The 26269-nt window shown below is 39.6% G+C and overlaps 1 protein-coding gene across 5 annotated transcripts in view; it reads right to left on the bottom strand.

Moving 5' to 3' along the window:
* Stat3 (signal transducer and activator of transcription 3) overlaps nt 1-26269 on the bottom strand; it is a 60209-nt gene that overhangs the window by 15376 nt on the left and 18564 nt on the right. For 4 of the 5 annotated variants that reach the window (XM_027947027.2, XM_027947022.2, XM_027947026.2 and 1 more), the window contains exons 2-11: nt 12284-12437; nt 11156-11300; nt 9564-9662; nt 5813-5908; nt 5588-5669; nt 5184-5278; nt 4884-5035; nt 3653-3811; nt 3419-3511; nt 2564-2623 (exon numbers count right to left, since the gene is read on the bottom strand). In XM_027947027.2, the coding sequence (XP_027802828.1) occupies nt 2564-2623; nt 3419-3511; nt 3653-3811; nt 4884-5035; nt 5184-5278; nt 5588-5669; nt 5813-5908; nt 9564-9662; nt 11156-11300; nt 12284-12411 (1109 nt within the window). In that variant the 5' untranslated portion in view covers nt 12412-12437. The remainder of the gene's footprint in view (nt 1-2563; nt 2624-3418; nt 3512-3652; nt 3812-4883; nt 5036-5183; nt 5279-5587; nt 5670-5812; nt 5909-9563; nt 9663-11155; nt 11301-12283; nt 12438-26269) is intronic. The other variant, XM_027947023.3, reaches the window with a different exon arrangement.

Below are 26269 nucleotides of genomic sequence, written 5' to 3'. Positions count from 1 at the left end.
TTATTTATGTGTTACAGCTATCAGTCAAGCTTTGCTTTTGTTGGTGAGTATATTCTGTGGATACAGTACAAATCATTTATTCATTCACCTGCTAATAGACACTTGTGTATATTTGCTTTCATTTTTCTTGGGTTAATACCTAGGAATGAAAGGACTGCATCATATGGCAGACGCAGGTTTCACTTTTTAGGAAACTGCCAAATGTTCTTCCAAAGGGGTTGTGCCATTTTCCCATTACATATTTATTTACCTATATTCTCAAGATACCCTTATTAAATTCTAAATATGCTAGAATCTATTCATACAGACTGTTAAAAGTAAAATTTAAGCCAGGTGTAGTGGTGTATGCCTGTAATCCCAGTGGCTCTGAAGGCTGAGGCAGGAGTATTGCAAGTTCAAAGCCAGCCTCAACAACAGTGAGGTGCTAAGCAACTCAGTAAGACCTTGTCTCTAAATAAATACAAAATAGAGATAGGGATGTGGCTCAAGTGTCCCTGAGTTCAATCCTCACTAAAACATAAGATTTAAACTTCCCAACTGAATCCTTAATATCAAAATCCCCCAAAACCATCTGCTGAATAATCCATCTTCTCTTCACTAAGGTGAGATTTCATTTTTAAACATACTAATTCCCTATATAAACTAGAGGTCTATTTCTAGATTTCAGGTTTTGTTTCAATGATCAATCAACTTATTTCTGTCCTAGTTAACACACTAAATTAGTAACTGGAACTTTGTGTCACATTTTAATATCTAGGAGGGCAGCTTCTCATACCACTCCCTCTCCCAGGTGTTTTTAATTAAAAAAAAAATTTAAGGTGGATATGGTGGCTCATGCTTTGTAATCCCAGAGACAAGAGGCTGAGGCAGCAGGATTACAAGTTAGAGTCCAGTCTCAGCAACTTAGCAAGGCCCTATCTCAAAACAAAAAAATAAAAAGGGCTTAAAAAAAAAAAATAGAATAGTGGTTGCCAGAAACTAAAGGGAAGGGGAAATGAGGGGAAGTTGTTCAATTGGTATGGAGTTTCAGTTTTGCAAGATGAAAAAGCTCTAAAGACCTATTGCACAACAATGTGAAATACTTAACAAAGCTGAATTGTATACTTAGACATGATTATTATGGTAAACTTTACAATAAGTATTATATTTAATACTAATTATAAATCTTTTTATTTAAAAAATAAATTGCTATCTTTTTCATAAATAAATTTGTTTACTTTTTCAGCTACAGTAAGAAGATAAAGAAATCTTTTTCAGCTAAGATAATAGAAAAACACATTATGGATTTTCAAGAACCCTATTCATATTTTGGTTGTTCCTATATTAACTAGGAAGAATCAACATCTATATAGTAAAATCAGGAATATGACTTTTCTCACTTTAAAAAAAAATTAGAGTATTATAGTTATACATATAGTTGGGTTTATCTCATCACTTTTTTTTAAATATTTATTTTTTAGTTTTTTAGGTGAACACAATATCTTTATTTTTTATTTTTTTAATGTGGTGCTGAGGATTGAACCCAATGCCTCACACATGCCGAGCGAGCACGCTACCACTTGAGCCACATCCCAAGCCCCTATCTCATCACTTTTGAAACTATCATTTCCTCACTAAAATTTCAGTTTTCTTCAAATAGATCATAGATATTTCTGTTAATTTATCATAATATATTTTTAACTTCTGTTGTTTATTGTGATATCATGTTTCTATTAAAAAGCTAAAACAAGGTTATTCATTATTGCATATTTATTATACCTACACCTTTGTCAATTTCCTTGATTTCATTAATAATTACTTTCCAGTTTATTCTCATGAAATTTCCTGATAATTATATTACCTAATAAAAACAAGTATACTTTTTTTCTAATCTCTTCAAAGGATAAGTATATTTTAGATTTTAAAAATATTGTCATTATATGGTATTTTTTTTTTTTGGTGGAGAGGTTGCTAGAAATTGAGCCCAGAGCCTTTTACATTCTAGGGTGGCTCATGCCTATAATCCCAGAGACAGGAGGCTGAGGCAGCAGGATTACAAGTTAGAGTCCAGTCTCAGCAACTCTACCACTGAAGTATATCCCAAGGCCCAGGAACATTTTTTAAAATCCATTCTTTTCATATACTATCCATTTGGCATAATATGTATAAATTACATTTATAAATAAAATACTAAATAAAGAAAAAGAGGGACGAATGGTCACAGCAGCAATCCCAACTCAAGTCTATACCACCAGCATTGTTCTGGTATGAAAAGAATATACTACAAGGCTTCTGGAAACATTTGTTCACAAAACAAAGATTTCTGAACAGAGATAGTCTCTACCATCAAACTATATCTGTCAAAGTTCTCACTTCTCTGTTCCTCATTTGAAAAAAAAAAAAAAAAAAAAAAGGACCAGGGCTGGGCTCAGTAACAGAGTGCTTGCCTAGCTCGTGTGAGGCCCTGGGTTCTATCCTTAGTACTTCATAAAAAAATAAACAAATAAAATAAAGGCATGTTGTCCATCTACATCTACAAATTTTTTTTTTTTTCTAAAAAAGAACTATGTTTAGGAATACTTACTTGTCAATGCACACTTTAATCTTAAGCTGATAATTCAACTCAGGGAATTTGACCAGCAACCTATTAAAAAATAATAATAATAATTCTTTCTTAAAAAAAGTCAGTATGCTCCCCCACCTCAAACCTCCAGTTTAGATGATGTAAAGTTCATAATTCCTCATTTCTAAGAGGTAAAGAAGTCATAATCCCAAATTCATCCTCTAGGCAAGGCCATCTTTGATCTTAAGCTGAACATTACCCACTTTGGCCAAAAGGTATAGATAAAAAGCCTAAGAACTAAGGACTTGGTCAAAGTTATAGAAGTTTCACAAAAGGATAATAAAAAACATTTAGTGAAAAATATCACAGGAACATGCTCTGTAGCTGGTATTATTTCTATTAAACTTATAACTCAATACCAAAATGAAGGTGATTCATGTCTGTGATCCCAGTGACTCAGGAGGCTGAAGCAAGAGGATCACAAGTTCAAGGCCAGCCTAGGCAACTTAGTGAGATCCTTTCTTAAAATAAAAAATAAAAAAGGGCTGAGGATGTAATTTACTGGAGAATGCCCCTGGGTTCAATCTCAAGTACTACAAACACACACACACATACCATGCTGGCAAATATCATACTCACAACAGCACTGCCTGTGAGGCCTCAAAAAAACAACCCTGAAAGTAGGTGCAGTGCTGGTGCCTACAGTTCCAGCTACCCAGGCCAAGGTGGGAGAACTACTTGACTCCAGGATGTGGAGACCAGCCCAGGCAATACGGTGAGAGCCCATGTCAGGACAAAACAAAACAAAACACCAACTCTGACTCTAAAGGTATCCTTCAACAAAACTTCCACCCAAGCAGAAATGCCATGGCCTACCTGACTTTAGTGGTGAACTGGACACCAGTCTTGATGACTAACGGCCGGTCAGGATGCATGGGCATGCAGGGCTGCCGCTCAACCACAAAGGCACTGAAAGGGAAAAGGTCAGCTTGTCACATACTACTGTGGTGACAAGTCTTTTTTCTGATCCTCTGAAGTCAGTTAATCTCTCACCTCAGGACATTTTTTGGGGCCAGGGGATGAGAGAAGGTGACAAAGATTTTAAGTTACCTTTTCATTAAGTTTCTGAACAGCTCCACGATTCTCTCCTCCAGCATTGGCCGGTGCTGTACAATGGGGTCCCCTTTGTAGGAAACTTTTTGCTGCAACTCCTCCAGTTTCTTGATTTGCTGGCGGGTCTGAAGTTGGGATTCTGCTAATGAGGTGATCCTGCCAGTAAAATAGGAAAGTTTCCAGTTACCTGGTAAACAGACACAGGTGGGAATGGGAAGGGGAAAGGGAGGGGCATACCATAGGTATAAATACCACTAAGAAAGCCCCTCAAATAACAAAGGGGAATTTTCTTCTATTGTGGTAAAACATACATGGCATAAAATAGACCATTTTTAACCATTTTAAGAATATAGTTCAGTGACATTAAGAAAAAGGAATTTATTTTGCTTTTTTTTTTTTAATAGTCCCTAAAATTTCGAATTTCAAAGATGGGATTGGACATAAAGGAAGAAATGTTAAAACTTGCAGCATTAGGAGACACTGGTGGAGTTATCACTGGAACATGAAAGCATTAGACTTCGATTCGGTGGATATAAACTATAAAGATTGGCACTCACTTTAATTATCCTAACTTGTCCATATGTTAAAATGTGAAACTGGGAACTAAAGGGGAATAGATAGCCTCAGAAGACTTGGATTTAAGCCAAGCTTACTACCTGTGCAGGTTTGGACAAGCCTCTTCACCAGGGTAGGTCTGGTGCATGAAGGAAAGGGGTCGATGTGCATGATTCCCACAAGCCCTTTCAATGTCAACTCTCAATAGATATTATGCTTCAAAATGTTAATAACATGCATAGAGGAAAAAATAAGCAGAGAGCCCTGTGGTGTTGCACACCTGTAATATCTGCAACTCAGGAGGCTGGGGCAGGTAGATCACAACTTTGAGGTCAGCCTCAGCAACTTAGTGAGGCCCTAAATAACACAGAGAAACTGACTCAAAATTTAAAAATTAAGGGGCCAGGGTTGTGGCTCAGTGACAGAGTGCTTGCCTAGCAGGCATGAGGCACTGGGTTGGATCCCCAGCACCACATAAAAATAACAAATACAAAAATAAAGTTAATTTTTTTTAAATAAAAAGAACTGGAGAAGTAGCTCAGTGGTAAAGTACTGCTGGGTTCAATTCCTAGTACCAAAAAAAAGATTGTACTAACTTTGTGGGCCTATGGTTATGACCATAATTCAATTCAGTTTCTCAAAGGAAAAGAAAAGTTTCTCTTCCAACTGTTACCAGTTTTCCAGACGATCCAGGCAGATGTTAGGAGGGCCTCCAATGCAAGCAATCTGTTGCCGCCTCTTCCAGTCAGCCAGCTCTTCGTCAGTAAGTGTTTTCTGCACATACTCCATTGCTGACAAAAGCCCCGCCAGTTCACTCACGATGCTCTGGTTGGAAACCAAAACAAAGTCAGAAAACATTTCCCCACACTGTCTCTAACCACATTCTTTAGTCAGTTCCAGAGAAGGAACTTATTAGAAACCAGTTCTGCCACAAGACATGCAAGGCACCAGGGAAGCTGTCCAAGGCGCTTACTCTCCGCATCTGGTCCAGCGCTGTGAGCATCTGCTCCAGCTGCTGCATCTTCTGCCTGGTCACAGACTGGTTGTTTCCATTCAGATCCTGCATGTCTGTAGGCAAAGGAAAGACCCCTTGACCAGAGGGAATACTCTCAGCCTTCAAAATAAGGCTTCGGAGCCAGGTGCAGTGGTGCCCGCCTACAGTCCCAGCTATTCAGGAGACTGAGGTAGGAGGATTGCAAGTTCAAGGCCAGACTCAGCAACTTAGCAAGTCCCATCTCAAAACACAGACAATAAAAGAGGTACCATTAAGCAGCAGGAGTCCCTCACCTCCCACCATAAAGTCTAACAGAGTTAAGACAAAAAAGTCTTTAAACTCACTTTCTATGGGAGATTTTAACGTCTCTAATATTCACTTGCCTCCTTGACTCTTGAGGGTTTTATAGTTGAAATCAAAGTCATCCTGGAGATTCTCTACCACTTTCATTTTCTGTTCTAGATCCTGTTTAAAATAAATAAAAAACAGAAGTAAAATTTAAAAAAGGTTTCCTTGGGAAAAAAAAATTCTGAGAAGAATGAAAATGTGCACGCAAGACCCACTCTCGATAGCCCCAATCCAAGCTTCTCAGCCAGGACCTACTTTACCTGTACTCGCTTTCGAACATCCTGAAGGTGCTGCTCCAGCATCTGCTGCTTTTCCGTCACCACAGCAGCTGTGGGGTGGTTGGCCTGGCCCCCTTGCTGCCAAATAGTGGGTAAGCACACATATAAACACACAGAACATGGGGGAAGGAACACCCCCATCTGGCCTCCATCCCTCCCTACTACCCTTCCTTGCTATCCCCTGCCACTAGGAGAGGAGAGGAAACAGAGGCAGCGGAACTGTGGGCAGGGTGCCAAGGAATCCCTCATGTTTTACCTGTGTCACTGGCTTTTTACCAACAGATCATACTATATACCCACTCTGGATTGAACTAGGAGTCCACATGTTGAACTAAGACATGGTCCCTGCCCTCAAACAGTTCATGGGTAAGGATGTAAAGAAATTTCAGAACAGGCTGGGGTGTAGCTCCGTGGTAGATTATATGCTTGGCATGCCGGGTTCAATTTCCAGCACTACAAAAATAAACAAATTCAGAATACCTGATGATAGCAGATGTCAATCTACTGAAACATGGTGTGCAAACATTTCTGTGGAATAAAAGCACCATCCTGCCCTAAGGATGAAATTCCGTATCAACGGATGTGCTCTCAGGGGAGAAGGAGAGGCTAGTACCTTGAAAAGATCAATTAGTCCATAACATTTTAGGATTTGCTAGGTTTTGTGAAAGAGCAGTAATAAAAGATCTTGGACAGAAAAGACCATGTAAAAGCCAGAGATCAAGATAGTGTGATAGTGGCCCAAGGACAGAGATGGCAATGAATGGGGCAGATTTGAGAGTCCAGGAAAGATGTTATCTACCCAGGAGTTCAAGCTAGAAACCCTTAGGCATCTGATTTCTCCCTGATTTCACACTGACTCATCAACTCTCCTGGTCCATTCCCTGCAATCTCTCAAACCGACCTTGAGTATCAAGGGCTCAGTTCAAGCCCCAACTGCTGTTCTCTTTGCTTCTAAACTCTCTTACTTCCAATCTGTTCTCTGCCTTTCTACCAGAAGTCTCCAAAATAGGTCTGAACATGCCGGTTTAAAAACTCCCTCCCTTTCCCATGCCTAGCCAAGCAAAGATAATACAAACTTCTTAGAAATCTTGGGAGGGCAACCCCTGCCCCTAGTTACTCTCCCAGGGGTGGGAATGACTCATTTGATTGGTAAGATTGAGAGAAAGACTTTCTCTGTCCAGAGACATGTCAAAGAGCCCAGTCCTGGAGCTTCTGCCTGCCTCTCTCACTGTTGCCTGCCTCAGCTTGCTTGGGGCAGGAGCAGGTCTTGGTTTCTAGAGGTCTCCTTCTTTGTATTCAGCAGGTATCAGTCCATGGTCTCTTAAGCTTTGTAACCCCCATCTCTCCACCCCAAGTTCTAACTCGGGCAACAGGTGTTAGAAAGACCCTGTGGTTACCAGCTTAAGCCATGCTTTCCAATCTAGTTCTACCAGAAATATAGCTATTTTCATTTGCATTTGGCTCCCATGTCCTAGTTCTCAATTGGTGCTGCTCTTAAAGGGAGCAGAACCCAAAACACAAAGATATTGCAAACAATCTGATAAATTTAACTTGCCCTCTCCATGTCTCAGTGACCCCTAACCACCCATTCTTCTCTGTATACGGTATGCTCCCACACTTCACCTCCTGCACACTGTCCACTCAGCCTGGTGTGCACCTCTGCCCAAGCACCCGTGAACTTGTTCACCTTCACTTTCAATTCAAAGGTTCACTCTCCTGTGAAATCCTCTACAACTTCCTTGGACAAAATGACTCACATCCTCTTCTGTGTTTTTCTCACCTTGAGTATTTGTGCATAATCTAACTAGCTTCAGAGCCCATTAAGTAGCAGGGATTACTTTTTTTTTTTTTTTTTTGGTACCAGGGACTGAACCCAGGGACACTTAACTAGTGAGCCACATCCCCAGCCCTTTTTAAAAAATTTTGAGATGGGGGTATCACAAGCTGCTTAGGGCCTTGGTAAGTGGCTGAGGTTGGCTTTGAACTTGCGATCCAGCCTCATCCTCTGGAGGTGCTGGTATCAGAGGTGTGCACCACTGCACCCAGCAAATTGTATCTTTTCTTCTATTTCTTTATGCTTTTACCTATGCTGGGCATTTAAGAATGTGCCACATGATATAAATGGAGAAAAAAAGAGTGAAGCCTGGACTGAGGCCACAAATATCCAACTTATAGCTCTCTATCAGAGACTGTGAATGTTTTCTCTTGGGGCCAGATGATGAATGTTTTTTGCCTTCTGGGCCACATAGTCTCTGCTTCAAATACTCAGTTGTGCTACTGTGGCATGAAAGCAGCCACAAATAATTCATAAATGAATAAATGTGGCTGGGTTCCAAAAAACTTCATTTATAAAAATAAGCCATATGCAGCGGCACATGCCTACAATCACAGCCACTTGGGAGGCTGAGGTAGGAAGACTACTTGAACCCAGGAGTTGGCACCAGCCCGAGCAACCTGGCAGGACCCTGTGTCTTAGAGATGCGGGGAAGAGGCTAGATTGGGGCCTTTGACAGTTTTCAGACCCTGGGTCCTACAGGACTAAGAACATTCTTTTGCTTTCCTATCTCCCATGGTAAAGTTAGAGCCTCTGCTCAAATTGACTTAAACCAAAATGTTTTTTTATCTTGGGGAACAGGATGAAGACATGAAGGTTCTCATAATACATAATACACACAGGCAAGTGCCTCTTAGCCTCTCAGGCTGCAGGTATGGAACAGTGAGTGTTATCAGTGTTAGCTTCTCTTTCACCCACATCGGAGTATAACAGTTTTCTGTGAAAGTTCTTTAGTGGGTTCCCGTTTCTCACAGTAGTGGTGATATTGGTGATGATGATTAACAGCAGCAGCAAAAGGCAGTTAACACTTATTTCACACTTCTGTGCCAGATACTATTCCAAGCATTTTACATGTATGAAGTAATTTAATTCTATGATGTAGGCACACTGTCGTTCTCTTTAGAGGAAGAGTAAGTAGTTTTCTTAAGATGCACAGTAAGTGGTAAAGCAGCAGGATTCAAACTCAGGGAGTTTGGCCTTTGAGATGAACTGCTCTTCCAAAGCCCAGTTACTAGATGTGACTAATTAAAAACACTTTCATGTGGTCCCTGAGTCACTTAGGTCCCCTCACCCTGCCAGATACTGAACTTGCTACCCTGCTCCCAAGAACATATGTGTTTATGTTTCCATCTTTGAACACGATCTTCTTTGAGCCCAGTGCTCTCTCATCATCTGTCTGAGTTAGTTTTAAGGCTCAGCTCAAACACAGCCTCCTCTTTCTGTGATGCTTTCCCCACAGTCTAGGTTGACTTAGATGATCTTTCTTTTATCACCTTAATAAATTGTTCTATTAAAAAAAAAAATGCCTGGAAGGGTGGCCCAGCCACTCAGGAGGCTGAGGCAGGAGGATCATAAGTTTGAGGCTAGCCTCAGCAACTTCGCAAAGACCTAAGCACATTAGTGAGACCCTGTTTCAAAAATATAAAAAAGACTGGGGATGTGGCTCAGTGGTTAAGCACCCCGGGGTTCAAATCCCAGTACAAAAAAAAAAAAAAATCATGGCGTTGGCTTTTTTGGCAGTATGGGTGGTATAACGCTTTTAATGTATTTTTCAGTGTATTTTTATGGCCACTCTATTTTAAATGTTTTTCCTTTGTTCCGAGTATAGTTAATATTGCTTGTGCAGTTGTTTGATTTTCTGTTTCTCCCAATCTGATGCTGTTTCTTCCTGGGTCTCACCTGGGCTGCAGTGGCTGCAGTCTGGAGGAGGCGGGACTCTTCCCACAGGCACCTAGCCACTATTCGAGCGATCTCCATTGGCTTCTCAAGATACCTACTCTGTATGTAGGAGAGAAAGACAATGAAAAGCTGCAGCAGACTTTGGAGATATGGACTGAATTTTGTTAACTTACAACTAATTTCTATATAAACTGAGGAAAGCCTTATATATACTACATGAAACAACAGCTGAAGGCCTCAAAGCCTGGCAGAAATCAGTGGGGAAGACAGGGGAAAAGAGAAGAAGAAAGGTGGTTACAATGATGACAGACAGCATATGAGCCTGGGTCTTTGGACAGTATGTTACCCTGGTCTTACAGGGAGGTACCTGATTTTATCTAGGAGTATTAAATTTCTGGCCAAACTTTTTTTTTTTTTTTTGTACTAGGGACTGAACCCAGGAGCACTTTACCACCGAGCAAATCTCTAGCCCTTATTTTTCTTATTTTGAGACAGAGTCTTACTAAATTGCTGAGGCTGGCCTCAAACTTGCAATCCTTTACCTCCAGAGCTGCTGGGATTACAGGAGTGTGCCATCATGCCCAGCCAATTTCTAGTCAAACTTTTTTTTTTTTTTTTTTGGTACCATGGTTTGAACTCAGGGGCACTCAGTCACTGAGCCATATCTCCAACCCTATTTTGTATTTTTTTATTTGGAGACAGGGTCTCACTGACTTGCATTGCTAAGGCTGGCTTTGAACTCATGATCCTCCTGTCTCAACCTCCCGAGCTGCTGGGATTACAGGTGTACGCCACAGAACCTGGCTCTGATCAAACTTTTAACAATTAAAATAAGAATTGCTGGGCACCATGGCACATGCCTGCACCCCCAGCTACTGGGGAGTCTGAGATGGGAGGATCGAGAGTTCAAAGCCAGCCTCAGCAACAATGAGGTGCTAAGCAACTCAGTGAGACCTTATCTCTAAACAAAATACAAAATAGGGCTGGGGTGTGGCTCAGTGGTCAAGTGCCCTGAGTTCAATCCCTGGTACCCCAAAAAAGTAAATAAATAAAAGTAAGAATTTCCCAGTGGGGGCTGGGGTGATGGCTCAGTGGTAGAGTGCTTGCCTAGCATGTGTGAGGCACTGAGTTCAATTCTCATCACTGCATATAAATAAATAAAGTAAAGGTTCACTGACAACTTAAAAAAAAAATTGTCTGGTGCAGTGGCATATATCATATAATTTCAATGACTCAGGCAGCTGAGACAGGAGGATATCAAGTTGGAGGCCAGCTTGGGCAATCTAGTGAGACCTTTAGCAACTTTGCAAGACCCTGTCTCAAACCTCTTGTGAGGGGTAGGTGTTACTAGCCTGCTAACATAATATGATTAACATTACAACAATCACTTTATTACTTCAACTGTGACATGAGAAGTCAATTTCTGGTAATGATGCTTAAGGGTGAGCATGCAGAAAATTAAGAAAGGGCTAATTCTTTCTCCTTTGATAGGTTCTCATTATTTAACCAAATAAGGAAAGAAGTTCTTCCAGGAAAGAAGCTAACACCCTACTCTGCGGATCCACTGTCTTCTGTACATTTTCCCATCGCACCTGAAGGAACTGCTTGATTCTTCGCAGATTGTGCTGATAGAGAACATTGGACTCTTGTAGGAAGCGGCTGTATTGCTGGTCAATCTCACCCAAGAGATTATGAAACACCAATGTGGCATGAGATTCTTTGCTGGCAGCATATGCCCTGGGAAACACAATAAGAATAATTCTGAAACCTATACCTACACACACACACACACACACACACACACATTCACACACTCAGAAATCACCATGAGGAGAGATTAAAAAAGGCAAACCTGATGCTATAACCCAGTTATCATTTTCCATTTTCCTTGCTCAGCAACTACATGATTATTAACAATTATTCCACATATTATTGCCCCTCTCATAGTATATATATAATATTTGAGCAAATTGGACAGATACGTGGTTTTGCTTTAAATTCTCATCAACTCTGTGGTCAGATGATTAGTACAAATAAGCACTTATTAGTATAATAAGCAATGGCCTATCTCCAGCATCTCTGAATCACATCTTGGCCCCTCACCAAATCAGGTATGTATTCTGAAAAAACTAGGTCATATTAATAGAGGCCTGAGTTAAACCAAAATTAATAGATGGACCTAAACATGTTAAAGAAACTAGTTGTTATTATCTCCTATATGAATGGAATCTATTTCTCTTACCCAGTGTCTCTTTCCTATAATTAAAGGGAATCATATGTGCTGACTCAAATTTCTATCTGTAATGAAATTCTCAAATTAAAATATTTCTACCACATCACTGGAGTATAGGAATACTTTTGGATCTCAAGTAAATAAGATTCAAATGAATCTTCAACACATCTACCACCAAGCAGTCTGAGTTTTGGGGGTTTTTTTTTAATATTTATTTTTTAGTTTTAGGTTGACACAATATCTTTATTCTATTTTTATGTGGTGGCTGAGGATCAAACCCAGTGCCTTATGTAGGCTAGGCAAGCGCACTACTACTTAAGTCGCATCCCCAGCCCTTTTTTGTATTTTATTTAGAGACAGGGTCCCACTGAGTTGCTTAGCGCCTTGCTAAGTTGTTGAGTCTGGTTTTGAACTTGTGATCCTCCTGCCTCAGCCTCCTGAGCTGCTGGGATTCTAGGCGTGCACCACCACATCCAGCAGGACTTACCAGTCTTGACTCTCAATCCAAGGTGCAAGAAACTGCCGGAGCTCCATTGGGAAGCTGTCGCTGTACAGCTGATGAAGCTGCTCCAGGTACCGTGTGTCTAGCTGCTGAAGCTGATTCCACTGGGCCATCCTGCTGAAATCAGGGGGGGTCCCAACTGTAAACCAAAGTGTTCATATGGTCACCACAAGCCCCAGTGGATGTAAATAATCTGAAAATACCCCATCTACCCAACACAGATATCAGGTCTATGACTGGGGATAAAAGACGCATTGGGAAGAATCCTACATATTTTTCCCAGTTTAGAACATTAGAACAGTACATACATATTCACAATCTTTGTCTCTGGAACATCACATCTTTGTGTGTGTGTGTGTGTGTGTGTGTGTGTGTTAATTACTAGGGATTTAATCCAGGGGTGCTCTACCTCTGAGCTACATCCCCAGTCCTGTTTTTTATTTTATTTTGAGACAAGTTCTGACCAATTCGTTGAGGCTGGCCTCAAACTTGTGATTCTCCTGCCTCAGCCTCCTGAGTAGCTGGGATTATAGGTATGTACCACCAATATAGCTTTTTTTCAGAAGGATAACAAGTAGACATGATTCCAAGTTTTAGAATCCATTATCTACTAGAAATATGCGTAGTTGAAAAATCACTTAAGTACAAGATTTCTATTTCCTCATTTATAATATGAAGATCACATTTCCTATCCCTCAGGGCCAATGAGATAATATTTCTAAAGTTCCCAGCTCCATGCACAGCACACAACAGATATTTAGCAAATGTCATTTTCTTTATTTCCCCACAACACTTCTTTTAGGTGAAGTGTAAAATATACCCAGTATACTAAAATACAGGATGTGGATGTTCAACAAGGACCAAGAGAGGCAGGGGCTAGGGCTCAATGGTAGAGCACTTGCCTGGCCCGTGTGAGGAACTGGGTTCAATCCTCAGCACCACATAAAAAATATATGAATAAAATAAAGGCATGCTCTCATCTACAATTATAAAATTAAAAAAAAAAAAAAAAAAAAGAAGGACCAAGAGCTAATTCCAAGTCTACACATTTAAGAGGATAAATGACCAAGTGCCCTGGGATTCTCCCACTCAATAAAAAGTAATTTTGATTTTTTTTTTAGTTTCTAAGTCTGGGATGAGGAAGAAGGGGAGCTAAACAGCAGGTATACAAATCATTCCCAGTTTCACCAATATGCCAGTAAAATGCTCAGGTGTGAGAAACCAATCCAGCTAATCACTTCCAGTCCTCTCTGTGAATAGTTCGAGTCACAGAAATGTCAATACAGAACAAATAGTCTTAAGAAGATCTAAAAATAGCTACAAGTAAGTGCCAAAGACTAAGAAGTGGGACATGCACACCAAACACTAGCTGGAACAAAAACTTAGTCAAAGCTCAGGCTCCAAACCCAAGCCTTGTAACCATGGCTGTAGTAATATCAGTAAGAAACCAAAGGTTTAGATCTCTTTTAAAGTACTCACATGAGGACCAAGTTAAAATCTGCCTAGTAGACCAAAAGCATCAAGATCTACAGTCTGCTTCTCAGGATCTTATTTACATAAAGATCTATCTGCGAAATTTATGTAGATTCTACCACATGCCAATGTACTGAAACTCAAGACTCTATAGAGCAAGCAGTATGGTCACATTGTGGCCACTGAACACATGTCCTCAGCCCTCTTTATTTGGGGGCAAGGTCTCACTAAGTTACCCACGCTGGCCTTGAACTAGGGATTCTCCTGAGTAGCTGGCATTTATAGGCATGGACCACACATTAGGTAGCCCATTTCCTTTTCACTTCTTTTAATATGGCTATTAGAAAATTTAACTTCATATATGTGACTTACATTCCATTTTTATAGGACACTGCTGCTAGACCATAACCAAGAAATGGTGGTTCTCCTAATTGAAAGCCCAAAGAAATAGTTATCAGTTTATCATCATATATTCCAGTGTTATAAATCCATAAAAATAGAATATTTCATTGTGTATCTTAGATAGAAATGCAGAGCTATTACAGACTACTCCTTCAAGTTCCGAGTTAAAACCATAAAACTGCAACCTAGTACACCTGCTCAAATATAGGAGAATGTTGAAGTCGTATATGCACATTTGCATTTTCAAATAACATACCTTAAAAAAATGATAAGTTGTTGAAAACTGTCTGATTAACTTTTAGTCCATAACTCGGAAACTTTTTGTTGTTGTTGTTGCTGCAGTTTGGATGTTTTAGTTGGGGACAAAGGAGGTCCAGTGTATAATAATAATGCTATTTCTTAAACCAGAGACCACTGCAGGGTTTTTTTCCATAAAATTAAAGCACCAAGAATGATGTATTTTATGTTCTACTTTCCAAGAAAAGCACTGTCAAATATTCAAATAGTTATCTCCTTTAAAGGCTGCTAAAATACAAACCATATTTAATTAACAGCAGCCTCGGGGCAATTAAACCCAACTTTCATCATAAGAATAGGATGTCCTTAAGAGAAGACTAGCCCCATTGTCTGTGAAAAATCATCCCCAACTGGCTCTACTGTAATTGTTTTACTGGGAAAAAATTAAGAGTCCACTTTATTATCCCATCTCCATTCTGTTTTTCAAATTATAAATTAATCTAAAGAGTTCCACTAAATTCTAACTAAAATATTTCTTATCTATAAAATAATTCTAAATCTGTGATTTAATAATCACTTCATCAAATCCTTGAACACACAAGGTGATATGCATAATTTGATCACTGAGTACCACTGTGGGTGCCTGGGAGAGAAGCCATCACTCCACAAAGCCCTGGTTAGGGCATTTCATGGGGCTTAACTCTCAGAGCATTTACTAGGCTTAGGTTAACAGATTATAGATGCTTGTGTATAAAGGAAAGGTAAAGTGTGATCCTATTTTTTGTAACTGAAGAGAAAAGAAAAAGAAAAATGAAACAGCAAGTCACTAAAGACTTTCTGGACTTTAATATTTATTGTTTAGTTTTTCAGGTGGACACAATAACTTTATTTTTATGTGGCGCTGAGGATCGAACCCAGTGCCTCATGCATCATAGGCAAGCACTCTACCACTGAGCCACAACCCCAGCCCCACTTTCTGGACTTTTTGAAACAGGAATTTCTCAGCCTCTTGGGGATAACCAATCAACAATAAGACAAACAATTATTGCCCCTCGGGGAACTTATTACTGTAATAAAGATTAATAAAAATGTTCCAGGTCACAGCTCTCATTTACACACTTAAAAAAAAAAAAACAAGGGATATGTTGAAAACACAGGACCACTTACAAAGGGGATTCATTATATCACTCAGAACACTTCTTTCTAAACTGAGACTTGTACTTCACATCCATGCACCAGTGGATTCACACTAGAGGTAAGAGAACATGAAGAGGGGGGTGGAAATCAGGTGCATACGATCATCTAGAACAGAAAGTGGTCTAAAGATAATTTCTGTTCCAGGAGATTCTTCTTTGGGTATTACCCACACATTATACAAATATTTTAAACAGAGTTTACCCATATTCTACCTGATGCTTACACTATTAGCTCCTCTTTGCCATCAGGAAAAGCCTAGTAGTGACTAAGGCAACCAAAGTATAAAATAACAAAGAAAAACACCTGTATTAATTTCCATAGAAACCAGTCTTCTTAAAAAGGTACTTTAGGGCTGGGGTTGTAGCTCAGTGGCAGAGCACTTGACTAATATGTGTGAGGCACTGGGTTCATTTCCCATCACTGCGTATTAAAAAAAAAAAAAAAGGCCCAATGACAACTAAAAAAATATATTTAAAAAAAAAAGGTACTTTAAAAAGATGATAAAAGTAATACTGTTCGCTGTGGAAAATTTAGAATATAAAAAATAAAAGATAAAATCACCCATTTTCCACCATCCTACTGTCCAGAACTACAATTGATATGTTGATGCAATTTCTTATCTTAGAACATGTGTATGTATATATGTGTGTGTGTGTGTATAGAATTGGAATCATGGTATTAATTATAACTTCATATTCTTTTTTTAATATTTATTTTTAAGTTATAGGTAGACACAATATCTTTATTTTATTTTTATGTGCTGCTGAGGATCGAACCCAGGGCCTCACACATGCTAGGCAAGCGCTCTACCTCTGAGCCTCAGCCTCCAGCCCACTTCATATTCTTTTAAAGCTGATTAAAATAAATATTCTTCTATGAAAAGAGATTTTTGTTTAAAGGCCACACAAAATAGCTATCTGGTTCTACTAGTGTTTTCAATACAATCCTGCAAATCCAATTGAGAAGCCACAGAATTTATTTAATTTGCAAACTCTATTTTATTTACTCTTGCTATAAAATATTCCAAAAAGGATTTGAGGTGGCTGCAAACTCCTTAAAGTAGATCAGGAAGGGGGAAATGAGAAAAAGAAAACACGATTAAGGCTGGAGAAAAATATTCACTTTTATAAATTCACTGTAGGATAAACTGTCATGGATGGCAGATAGTCCACATTTAAATACTAAGCTTTAACTATTTGGGCATTCATGATTTAACCACTCATAATTACCCTAGACATAAAGACTTGGGAATGTCAAATGAAAGTTAACTCAAAATAAGTACAATTATAAAGTAAATATATAATCTTAGTGCTTGCAAGTCCAAACAGTACCTTTATAAGGCTTAAGACTGCCTTTTTAGGTTTAATCTGCCTTTACAGTAAGAAATTTATGTTATAAATCTAATTTTGAGGGAGCTGGGGTTGTGGCTCAGTGGTACAGCGCTTGCCTAGCATGTGTGAGGCACTGGGTTCAATTCTCAGCACCACATGTAAATAAATAAAGGTCCATCAACAACTAATAAAATATTTCTAAAAAAAAATCTAATTTTGATTTCCTAAAAAAAAAAAATTAACACTTGAATGCCCAACTAAAACAAATTATAAATGTTGTAGTTCAATTACAAATAATAAGATTTGTTTTAAAGTTAGAAACTAACTCTTCCCAGTAAAAATGAATATCAGGATATATGAGAACTTGTTCACTACTTATATGAAGTACTAAAAAATACTAAAAGAAGTACTAAATCACTGGACAGTGGAGCTCAGAGAAGTAGAGGAAATGACTTTTTTTGTTTTTCATTGTTTTTGCAATGCTGGGGTTGAACATATGGCTTGCCTCATGCCAGGCCAGCACTCTATCCAGGATCCAGAAACTTTTTTATTGACATTCTGGAGAACTCCAACTCAAAAAAGCTGACTATTTCACTTTCTCCTTGTTAAAGTTCAAGAATCTCAGGTCGGGAACATTATTTTTCTCCATTCCAACTCCTAACATGCTTATTAAGGTCTTACCACCATCACTACCATTTATACAGTTATCTGGTTCATATCCAGCAATATGAAGAATGAAATGTATCAGGTTTACACTGAACTTTAAGAGGCAGCATCCACCAAGAATGCAAATGACAAAAAGGAAAGAAAATCTAGTGCTCTGATTCATGAAGAACAAGCAGGATTTTAAAAACAAACCGGAATCCGGGTGGAGTGGTGTATTCCTGCAATCCCAGCTACTTGGGAGGCCTAAGCAAGAGAATAGCAAGTTCAAGGTCAGCCTTGACAATTTAGGAAGACTCGGTCTCAAAATAAAAAATAAAAAAGCTGGTGGTGTGGCTCAGTGGTAGAGTCCCTAGGTTCAGTGCCCAGCACTGTAACAAATAAATAAATAAATAATTTACATAGTACTTCTTACCACATGACAGGCACCATTAGCACTTGACATACATTTATTGACACCTTTCATCCTTACAATATATGAAATAGACACTACTTATATCTTCATTTTACAGAGGAGAAACTGAGAGACAGAATATTAAGTGATTTACCCAATATCACACAGGGAGGAAAGCCTTGGGGCTGGAATCCTAAATCAAATAGTCCTTACCCCCCACCTCCCCGATGAATTCTTGCTATTAACCACTATGAGAATTTTAGAGCTAAGCATGGTGATACACAAATAAAACTGACTTGGAGAGCTGGGGTTGTGGTCAGTAGTAGAGTGTTTGCCTAGCATGCATGAGGCAATGGGTTCGATCTCCAGCACCACATAAAAATAAAAAAATAAACAAAATTAAGGTATTGTGTCCATCTACAACTAAAAATATATATATATTTTTTTTTAAAAAAGTGACTTGGAGGATGATGAGGCAGGAGGATGGCAAGTTTGCAAGTTCAAGGCCAGCCTGGGCAATTTAGCAAGAATCTGTCTCTAAATAAATAAATAAAAAGCTGGGACTGCAACTCAGGGATAGAGGAGTTTTAGTTGATTTCAAATAATCCCTGAGTCAACCATGATATCAATCCAAATTGATCTTATGGTATTTTAATACACATAACAGTGCTTAGATTAAAGAATCTATTAGTCTCCCTATACCTGGCCCATGTCTGGGATGTTATTCCTTTTGTGTATATCACAATTTAAATGGCACTCTAAAAAAATAACCAAACACATTCAGGGATGTCACAAATCAGTGAGTGAAGAATCCGAGACTTTGAACAAATTTGCCAATAAAGAGAAGTGGACAGCAGGAAGCAAGGTTAGGGAAGAAAAAGATAAATTACAGCTTCAAATACTTGGAGATCTGTACATGACAAGGTCAATCACTCCAGAACCAGAATCTGTTTCCCCATAACATCCACTTCTCAGTTCTGCCCCTTGGATTGTATATAGAGGTTCCACCTAGAATTACAGGGGTCAATATCAACAAATGAGGTGGGGGGGAACGGGGAGGGGAGAGAGAAAGAGAGGGAGGGAGGGAGAGACACTGATTGATTAAAAGTCTGGGAACTAAAAGCAGAAGCCAAATCTGAATCTCTGAGAGTGAGAATCGGGTTTTGCAATTTAAAGGTTCTTCAGATGATGTTAACTGATGTGCAGTCCAAATGAAAAGCTTGGGATCAGAGCAGAGATCAGGGCTTAACTCTGGATACACATCAGAATCACCTGAGGAGTTCTGAAAAGACGGATGCTGGTTCTTAGCCTAAATCTATGGAGTAGTAACCTTCAGGGACAGGGTCTAGGCAGCTGTAACAAAGCAGAACACTATATAGACTGTACAAAAAGACTATGGCATGAGATGAAGTTTGGAGAAGGCTCTCTTAAAGCCACACTAAGAAATCTGAACTTCCTTCCAATGGAGAAGTCTGAAAAGTTTTAAGCACAAATGACAGCTACATTTACATTTCAGAAAGATACCTCAAGCTGCAATAATCAAGGTGACAGATAGTAGGAAACATTTTGAGGTAGACATTTTCTGGAGATAACTGAAGCAGTAGGGATGTCGGTTGCAGTGGCACACACTTGTAATCTCAGCGACTCCAGAGGCTGAGGCAGGAGGAGAACCCGTTGCCAATTTAGCAACTTAGTGAGGCCCTAAGCAATGCAGTGAGACCCTGTCTCAAAATACAAAATTAAAAGGGCTGGGGATGTGACTCAGTGGTTAAGCACTCCTGGGTTCAATTCCCAATACCAAAAAAAAAAAAAAAAAAAAAAAGTAGGGATGACCAGGCTTGGTGACTGAAGGGCAAGGTAAATTTGAGAAAGGGAGAATTAAGGGACAATCTACCAGGTTCCTGTTACATATGGAGTCCAAATGAAGGTTAAATGCTCACTGGAGAAATGTCACAGCAGTAATCTCAACACAGGGAGGGCAACGGGGCTGGATGGCCTCTAAACACTGTTTAGTCTATAAAGTACAACCAGTCTCGATTCCTTCAAGATATTAGGGTTGCTGCAACCAATAATAAATGCTGTAGTAAAAGAAAGTTGACATTTAACCAAAAAAGACCAAACATCCAGGGTTTGTATCCCAATTCACTAATGAACCCTGCCTTTCCCTCTCAGGAAAGGAATCAAGTTGAAAGAAAATCAACCAGAAACCTAAGAGCCAAAATACACCTGAGCCAGCACCAGAGCTTTAATGGTCTGGCACATCTGCCTGCTTCCCTCCAGGCCTTTTTCCACAGTGTGGTTGGAGAGACCTTCTCAGCGTGTAAACATGATCTTGCCATTCCCCTGCTTAAAACCCCACCAAGCACTGTTCTTTGGCTGGGGAAAAAAAAAAAATGTGTGTGTGTGTGTGTGTGTGTGTGTGTATGATATATATCCTATGAAGGAAGGATAGTGTGGATACTGGAGCCATACTGCCTGAATTTGAATCCTGACTCCATCACTAGTATGCAACCTACTGCCAGTTATTTATGCTCTTTGTGCTTCTGTTTTCTCATCTGGAAAAAAGGGGGTGAAAATCACATTCACAGGCAGAATCATTGTAGTAACTGACTGAGTTAATGCAAAGTTCTTAGGACATGGCTGGCACTCAGTACATCTGTAAGCATTATTAAAATGACCAATGGCCTGGCTGGCCTTGCCCCTCACTTCTTATTTCAGCTCCTCAGAGACACCAAGCTCCTTCCTGCCACAGGCCTTCGCAGGATGCCTTCCTTCTAACACCATCGCTGGGCCTCTGTTACCGGAGTGGCAACCGCCCTGCAGTACTCCAAGGTCCATGAGGATTGGAAAAGTCTCAGCTTTTGCCTACTAGTATGTCTTGCCACCTTCCCAGCCTCAAAAAATATGTAGTTAATTAATTTAAAAATATGTAGTTAATTAATTACCCACTGGAGTGAATTACTATTACAAGTACAACTATTACATTCAAGGGTAGCCTCAAATTTAGAAAGACCCTCAGCAACTTAGTGAGGCTCTGTCTCAAAATAATAAATAAAAAGGGCTGGGGATGTGGTTCAGTGGGAGAGAGCCCCCAGGTTCAATCCCCAGCACCCCCCAAAAAAAGATTTTACTTTTGAGAATAGGGCTGGGAGTGGGAGTGTATGTCAATGGTAAAGGGCCGCTGGATTCATCCCCAATACTACTCAATAAATAAGTAAGTAAATAAGTAAGCAGCAATATAGCCTCTGAGAAATAATCATAGGTCAGTCAAGCAAATCATCATTCAAGATTTCACAGCTTGAAGGCAACCAAAGAGAGGAAAAATACAAATTGCTGGAAAAAGCCTTTTGGTACTATTATCCTTGGCCAAAGACCAAATAAAAAGTCACAAAAACATCCACTACTTTAAAATGCTATGTAAAAGCCTAATGCAGTGGCATGCACTGTAATTCCAGGAACCCAGGAGGCTGAAGCAGGAGGATTGCAAGTTTGAGGCTGACCTGGGTAACTTAGTGAGATTCTGTCTCAGAATTTAAAAAAGGATTGGGGATGTAGCTCAGTGGCAAAGCACCCCGGGTTCAATCCCCAGAACTTAAAAAAAAAAAAAAAAAAAAAGGGCTGGGGATGTGGCTCAAGCGGTAGCGCGCTCGCCTGGCATGCGTGCGGCCGGGGTTCGATCCTCAGCACCACATACAAACAAAAGATGTTGTGTCCGCCGAAAACTACAAAATAAATATTAAAAAATTCTCTCTCTCTCTCTCTCTCTTAAAAAAAATAAAATATTAAAAAAAACCACTGCCATCATAGACTGACAGTTCCCAAATTTACAGCCCATTTTCTTTCATGAACATGATTCCTATATCCAGTGGCCTCCTCAACATCTTCGCTTGGATATCAGAAAAGTATCTCAAACCAGCTCCTTTGTTAAAAACTTCTCCTGGCCTGCTTCCCCTCTACTCTTCCCATTTTAGCAAGTGACAACTCCATCCTTGCACATGCTCAGGCTACACGTATTGAGATAAGCCTTGACTCCAGCCTCTCTCCTCCTAACCTTCTCTGTTCCATCCCTCCCTTCACATCCAGTCCATGAACAAACCCGTTGGCTCTACCTTCTAAGGATTCCTAGAATGGAAGCACAAGTTTGAGGCTGGCCTGGGTAACAACTGTGTATTTCTTTTTAACTTGACTCCTTCCATTACCACTACAACCTTAGTCTGAGCTACCAGCATCTCTTCCCTAGAAGGCTAGACCAAACTCCTGATGGTCTATATGCTTTCACCCTCACCCCTCTAGCCTTTTATACTTAGTCTTCTTTCAACCTGGAAAGTTCACACCCTCACTTCATTAGAGTCTCTGCACCACTGTCCATAGACAGGCCTCAATTTACTACAGCACATCTCCCCTGATGAATTTGTCTTCACAATACTCATCCTCCTTCAATATGCAAATATAGTTGTCTTCCAGTATCTGCCAGAGATTGGTTCTAAGACAAGATCCCCGTGGATATTCAAGTCCCTTAGAAAAAATGCCATAGTATTTGCATATTACCTATGCATAACTTCCCAAACACTTTAAATTACCTCTACATGACTTAAAATACTTAATAAAATGTAACTATTATGTAAAGAGTTGTTATGCTGTATTGTTTAGGTAATGATGACAAGGAAAAGAATGTGTACATGCTCAGTGCAGACACAATCCTAGGCCTAACCACATGGTACCTGAACAGGATTCAAGCAAAGCTCAAACAATGAGTGCCGTGCTGCGGAGACACTGAGGATCTGGGGTCTGGGGGTAGGCTACAGGATCTGCCCACCATCACTCTGTTCACAAGGATTCAGCAGAGTGCTAGGGCCAACTGTGTACTTCTTTTTAGCTTGTCTCCTTCCATTATCACCAGCTAGAAACTCATGGTTCATAAGAACAAAGACTTTCTTCGGTTCACTGCTATTTGCCCAGCAAGCTGGAATGCTCAAATATTTGTTGAATAAATTAATAAAAATTAAATTTTTTTGTTGTTTGTTTTTTTGGTGCTGGGGATTGAACCCAAGGCCTTGTGCATGCAAGGCAAGCACTCTACCAACTGAGCTACATCCCTAGCCCTAAATATGTTTTTAAAAAATCTGTTATAGGGCTGGAGATATGGCTCAGTTGGTAGAGTGCTTGCCTTGCATGCACAAGGTCCTGCGTTCAATTCCCAGCACCACCAAAAAAAAAGAAAAAAAAAAATCTGTTCTATGTTTTTAGCATTGAGAAGACTGGAGTAGCATAAGAAGCTAATTAACTTCATATAAAGCCATAAACTGGTCATTCTTAAGCAGAAGCTAATAAATACAATAATTTATGGAAATATACTTTAAGTGGTAAAGTTTCCCAGTAAAGGATTTATACTAAAATATAAGCTTCAAAAGAAAAAAAGTTTAAGCATAAGATTTTTCCTATAATATTAAATTCTTATAGAGTTGTTTCTCTTTAAGGTGCAGTGATGAGACTTGAGCACCCCTCATCCTCCACAAAAGGTTACTTCATAGCAAGTGTCTATTGGTAGTACTTGAGAATCTTAAGAAATAAGACCATAACTAAATATTGTCACCGAAGTAAAAGAGCTCATAAAATAACACCACGTGGATAAGTAAGATTAGAAATCATCCCAAAGTGATAGATCTAAGATTGAACCTACAGTCCATAGTAAATCTCTATCTCCACTGTCTGCTTTCAAATGCTTTATCCTCAAGAAATGTGAGCTCCAACTCAATAAAAAAAGCATTTTTGTTATTGTTTCTTTGGTACCAGGGATTGAACTCAGATCACTTAACCATTGAGCCACATCCCCAGCCCTTTTCATTTTTCACTTTGAGACAGGATCTCATTAAGTTGCTTGGGGCCTTGCTAAGTTGCTGAGGCTGGCTTTGAACTTGTGATCCTTCTGCCTCAGCCTCCTGAACCACTAGGATTATAGGCATGCACCACCAGGCCCAGAATTTTGTTGTTTTTATCAGCTCTTAAAATACAGACAATCCATGGGGCTAAGGGTGGCTCAGTGGTAGAACACTTGCCTAGCATGTGTGAGGCACTAGGTTCAATTCTGAGCTCTGCATATAAATAAATGAATAAAATAAAGGTCCATCAACATTTTTTAAAAAAATACAGAAAATCCAACCTCCTCCTCAGGCTGGGGTTGTGGCTCAGCAGCAGAATGTTTGCCTGGCATGTGCGAGGCCCGGGGTTAATCCTCAATCCTCAGCACCACATAAAAATAAATAAAATGAAGGTTAAAAAAAAAAAAATCCAACCTCCTCATTTTATAGATTTGGATACAGACTAGTGATGTGAACATAGGTACATCCAAAAGCCAACCTCTCAGCTTTTAGTCTAGGCTGTTTCCCCCTAACTTAAGAGGCAAGAAGTTCATCAAGCCTCTAACTCAACAACTGGAAAAGTGTACCTAGAGAAGGGAAAAAATAAAAGGTCTAATTACAGAGAAAATCATTATCTAGGCAGGAAAATCGCATCACTATTGTTATTCTCCTGAAATGTTTTCTTGCTGGCATTAAGAAAAAAAAAAATCAAAATATTGTGACCTCAGCAGATAAAAATGCAAAGAACCAAATGCATAATTTCTCAGAGGTTTTCTTGCCAATCTATGACATTTAGGCCATCCATAGAGGGTCACTGGTTCACTGAATATTTGAGTGCCTCTTTACCAAGTTCTTTGCTAAACTGAGGAACACAGAGGTGGAGAATTCAGGACATCTACCAAGGTGCCCACCAGGACAAGAATGCACACTCTGGGAGGCATTCATGGAACACAACTCCAAAATAATAAGGTAAGTGGTGCTCCTACGGGTTGTGCAATCCAGTCCCCACTGTCAAAGAAGATACTGGATACTGTTTTAAAAGAAAGGCATACATATAACAAGATAATTGCATGAAAATGAGCTAGGTGCTACAACAGAAGGCATACATTTTATGAAGCATCATGGTTCTACAGAGAGGTCATTCTGGAGAGGAAGGGGTGGCTAGTCTAAGTAGAGGGAACAGCAAGTACAAACAAGGACTACTCCGGAGAACAGGACACACATTTCCTGGTTAAGCATAACCCAAAACCCTACAAAGAAAAGCAGAGGCAATGGATATAAACTCACAAGGACAAAGAATGTGCAATGACAGTGGACAAAAGATGTCAATAAAATTCTAGAATCCAGAAAGTATAGGGATGGTAACTGACCTAGCACGCTGAGAAAACTGAAAGTGTTTGCAGAAAAGAGCTCTGAGCTCACTGTGTAAACCCCCAAAGCTTCAAGTTGGAGGTGGTAGATACGGTTGAAGGCTAGGACAAATGTATCAGCTGAAAACAGGAAGATGGATGGAAAAATCTGTATAAAGAATATTTCATTTCCCCAGATAACTACCTCTCTTCAAACTCAGCAGAAGACAGTATACTTATTGTCTAAAGAAAGCCAAGTAACTTGGGGACACCATGCACAGATGAGGGCAAGACAGTCACAAAATTAAAACACAGAGATTAGGTGACAGTCTACACACATCAACTTCTAGAACCTGGCAGCTGAAGCCCCCAACCTCCACAGTAAAGCTCTGCCTACAACAAACCCAACAAGCACATAGACCGTTCAACCTTTTAGTAAATAAAACCAAGAACAACTACACTTTTGAAGAAAATCTCCTACATGAAAAATAGAGATGAACTCAAACAAAGGGTGGGGCCCAGTGGTAGAATGCTTGCCTAGCATGCATGAGGCCCTGGGTCCATTCTTAGCTCTGTAAAAAGAAGAGAAAGGAAAAGAAAAGAAGGAAGGAAAGAAGAAAAGAGGAACTCAGTAATCAGAGAATGTAAAAAAACTTCATGAAACTATAAAACATATCCTCAGAGAGGTAAATTATACCCATTAAACAGAAATAGGATCAAGATGAAAATTAAGATGGCAAGTGGGGAAAAGAACTCTTAAAAGTGGAAATGACCACCAGAATTAAAAATTGAATAGGCCAGGCAGAGTGGCACACACCTATAATCCCAATTACTCAAGAGGTTAAGACAGGATTGCAAGTTTGAGGCCAGCCTGCCACCTTAGTAAGACTCTATGTCAGAAATTAAAGACTACGTCAAATTTAAAAGGCGATGGTGAGGGCTGGAATTGTGGCTCAGCGGTAGAGCGCTCGCCTAGCACATGTGAGGCCCTGGGTTCGATCCTTAGCACCAAACAAAAATAAATAAAATGAAAAAAGAATGTTTTTAAAGGAGGGGGGGGGGGTGTA

This window comes from Marmota flaviventris, chromosome 17 (assembly GCF_047511675.1).
Source record: "Marmota flaviventris isolate mMarFla1 chromosome 17, mMarFla1.hap1, whole genome shotgun sequence".
Classification (NCBI taxonomy): Eukaryota; Metazoa; Chordata; class Mammalia; order Rodentia; family Sciuridae; genus Marmota; species Marmota flaviventris.
This window is presented reverse-complemented; position numbering and strand designations above follow the sequence as displayed.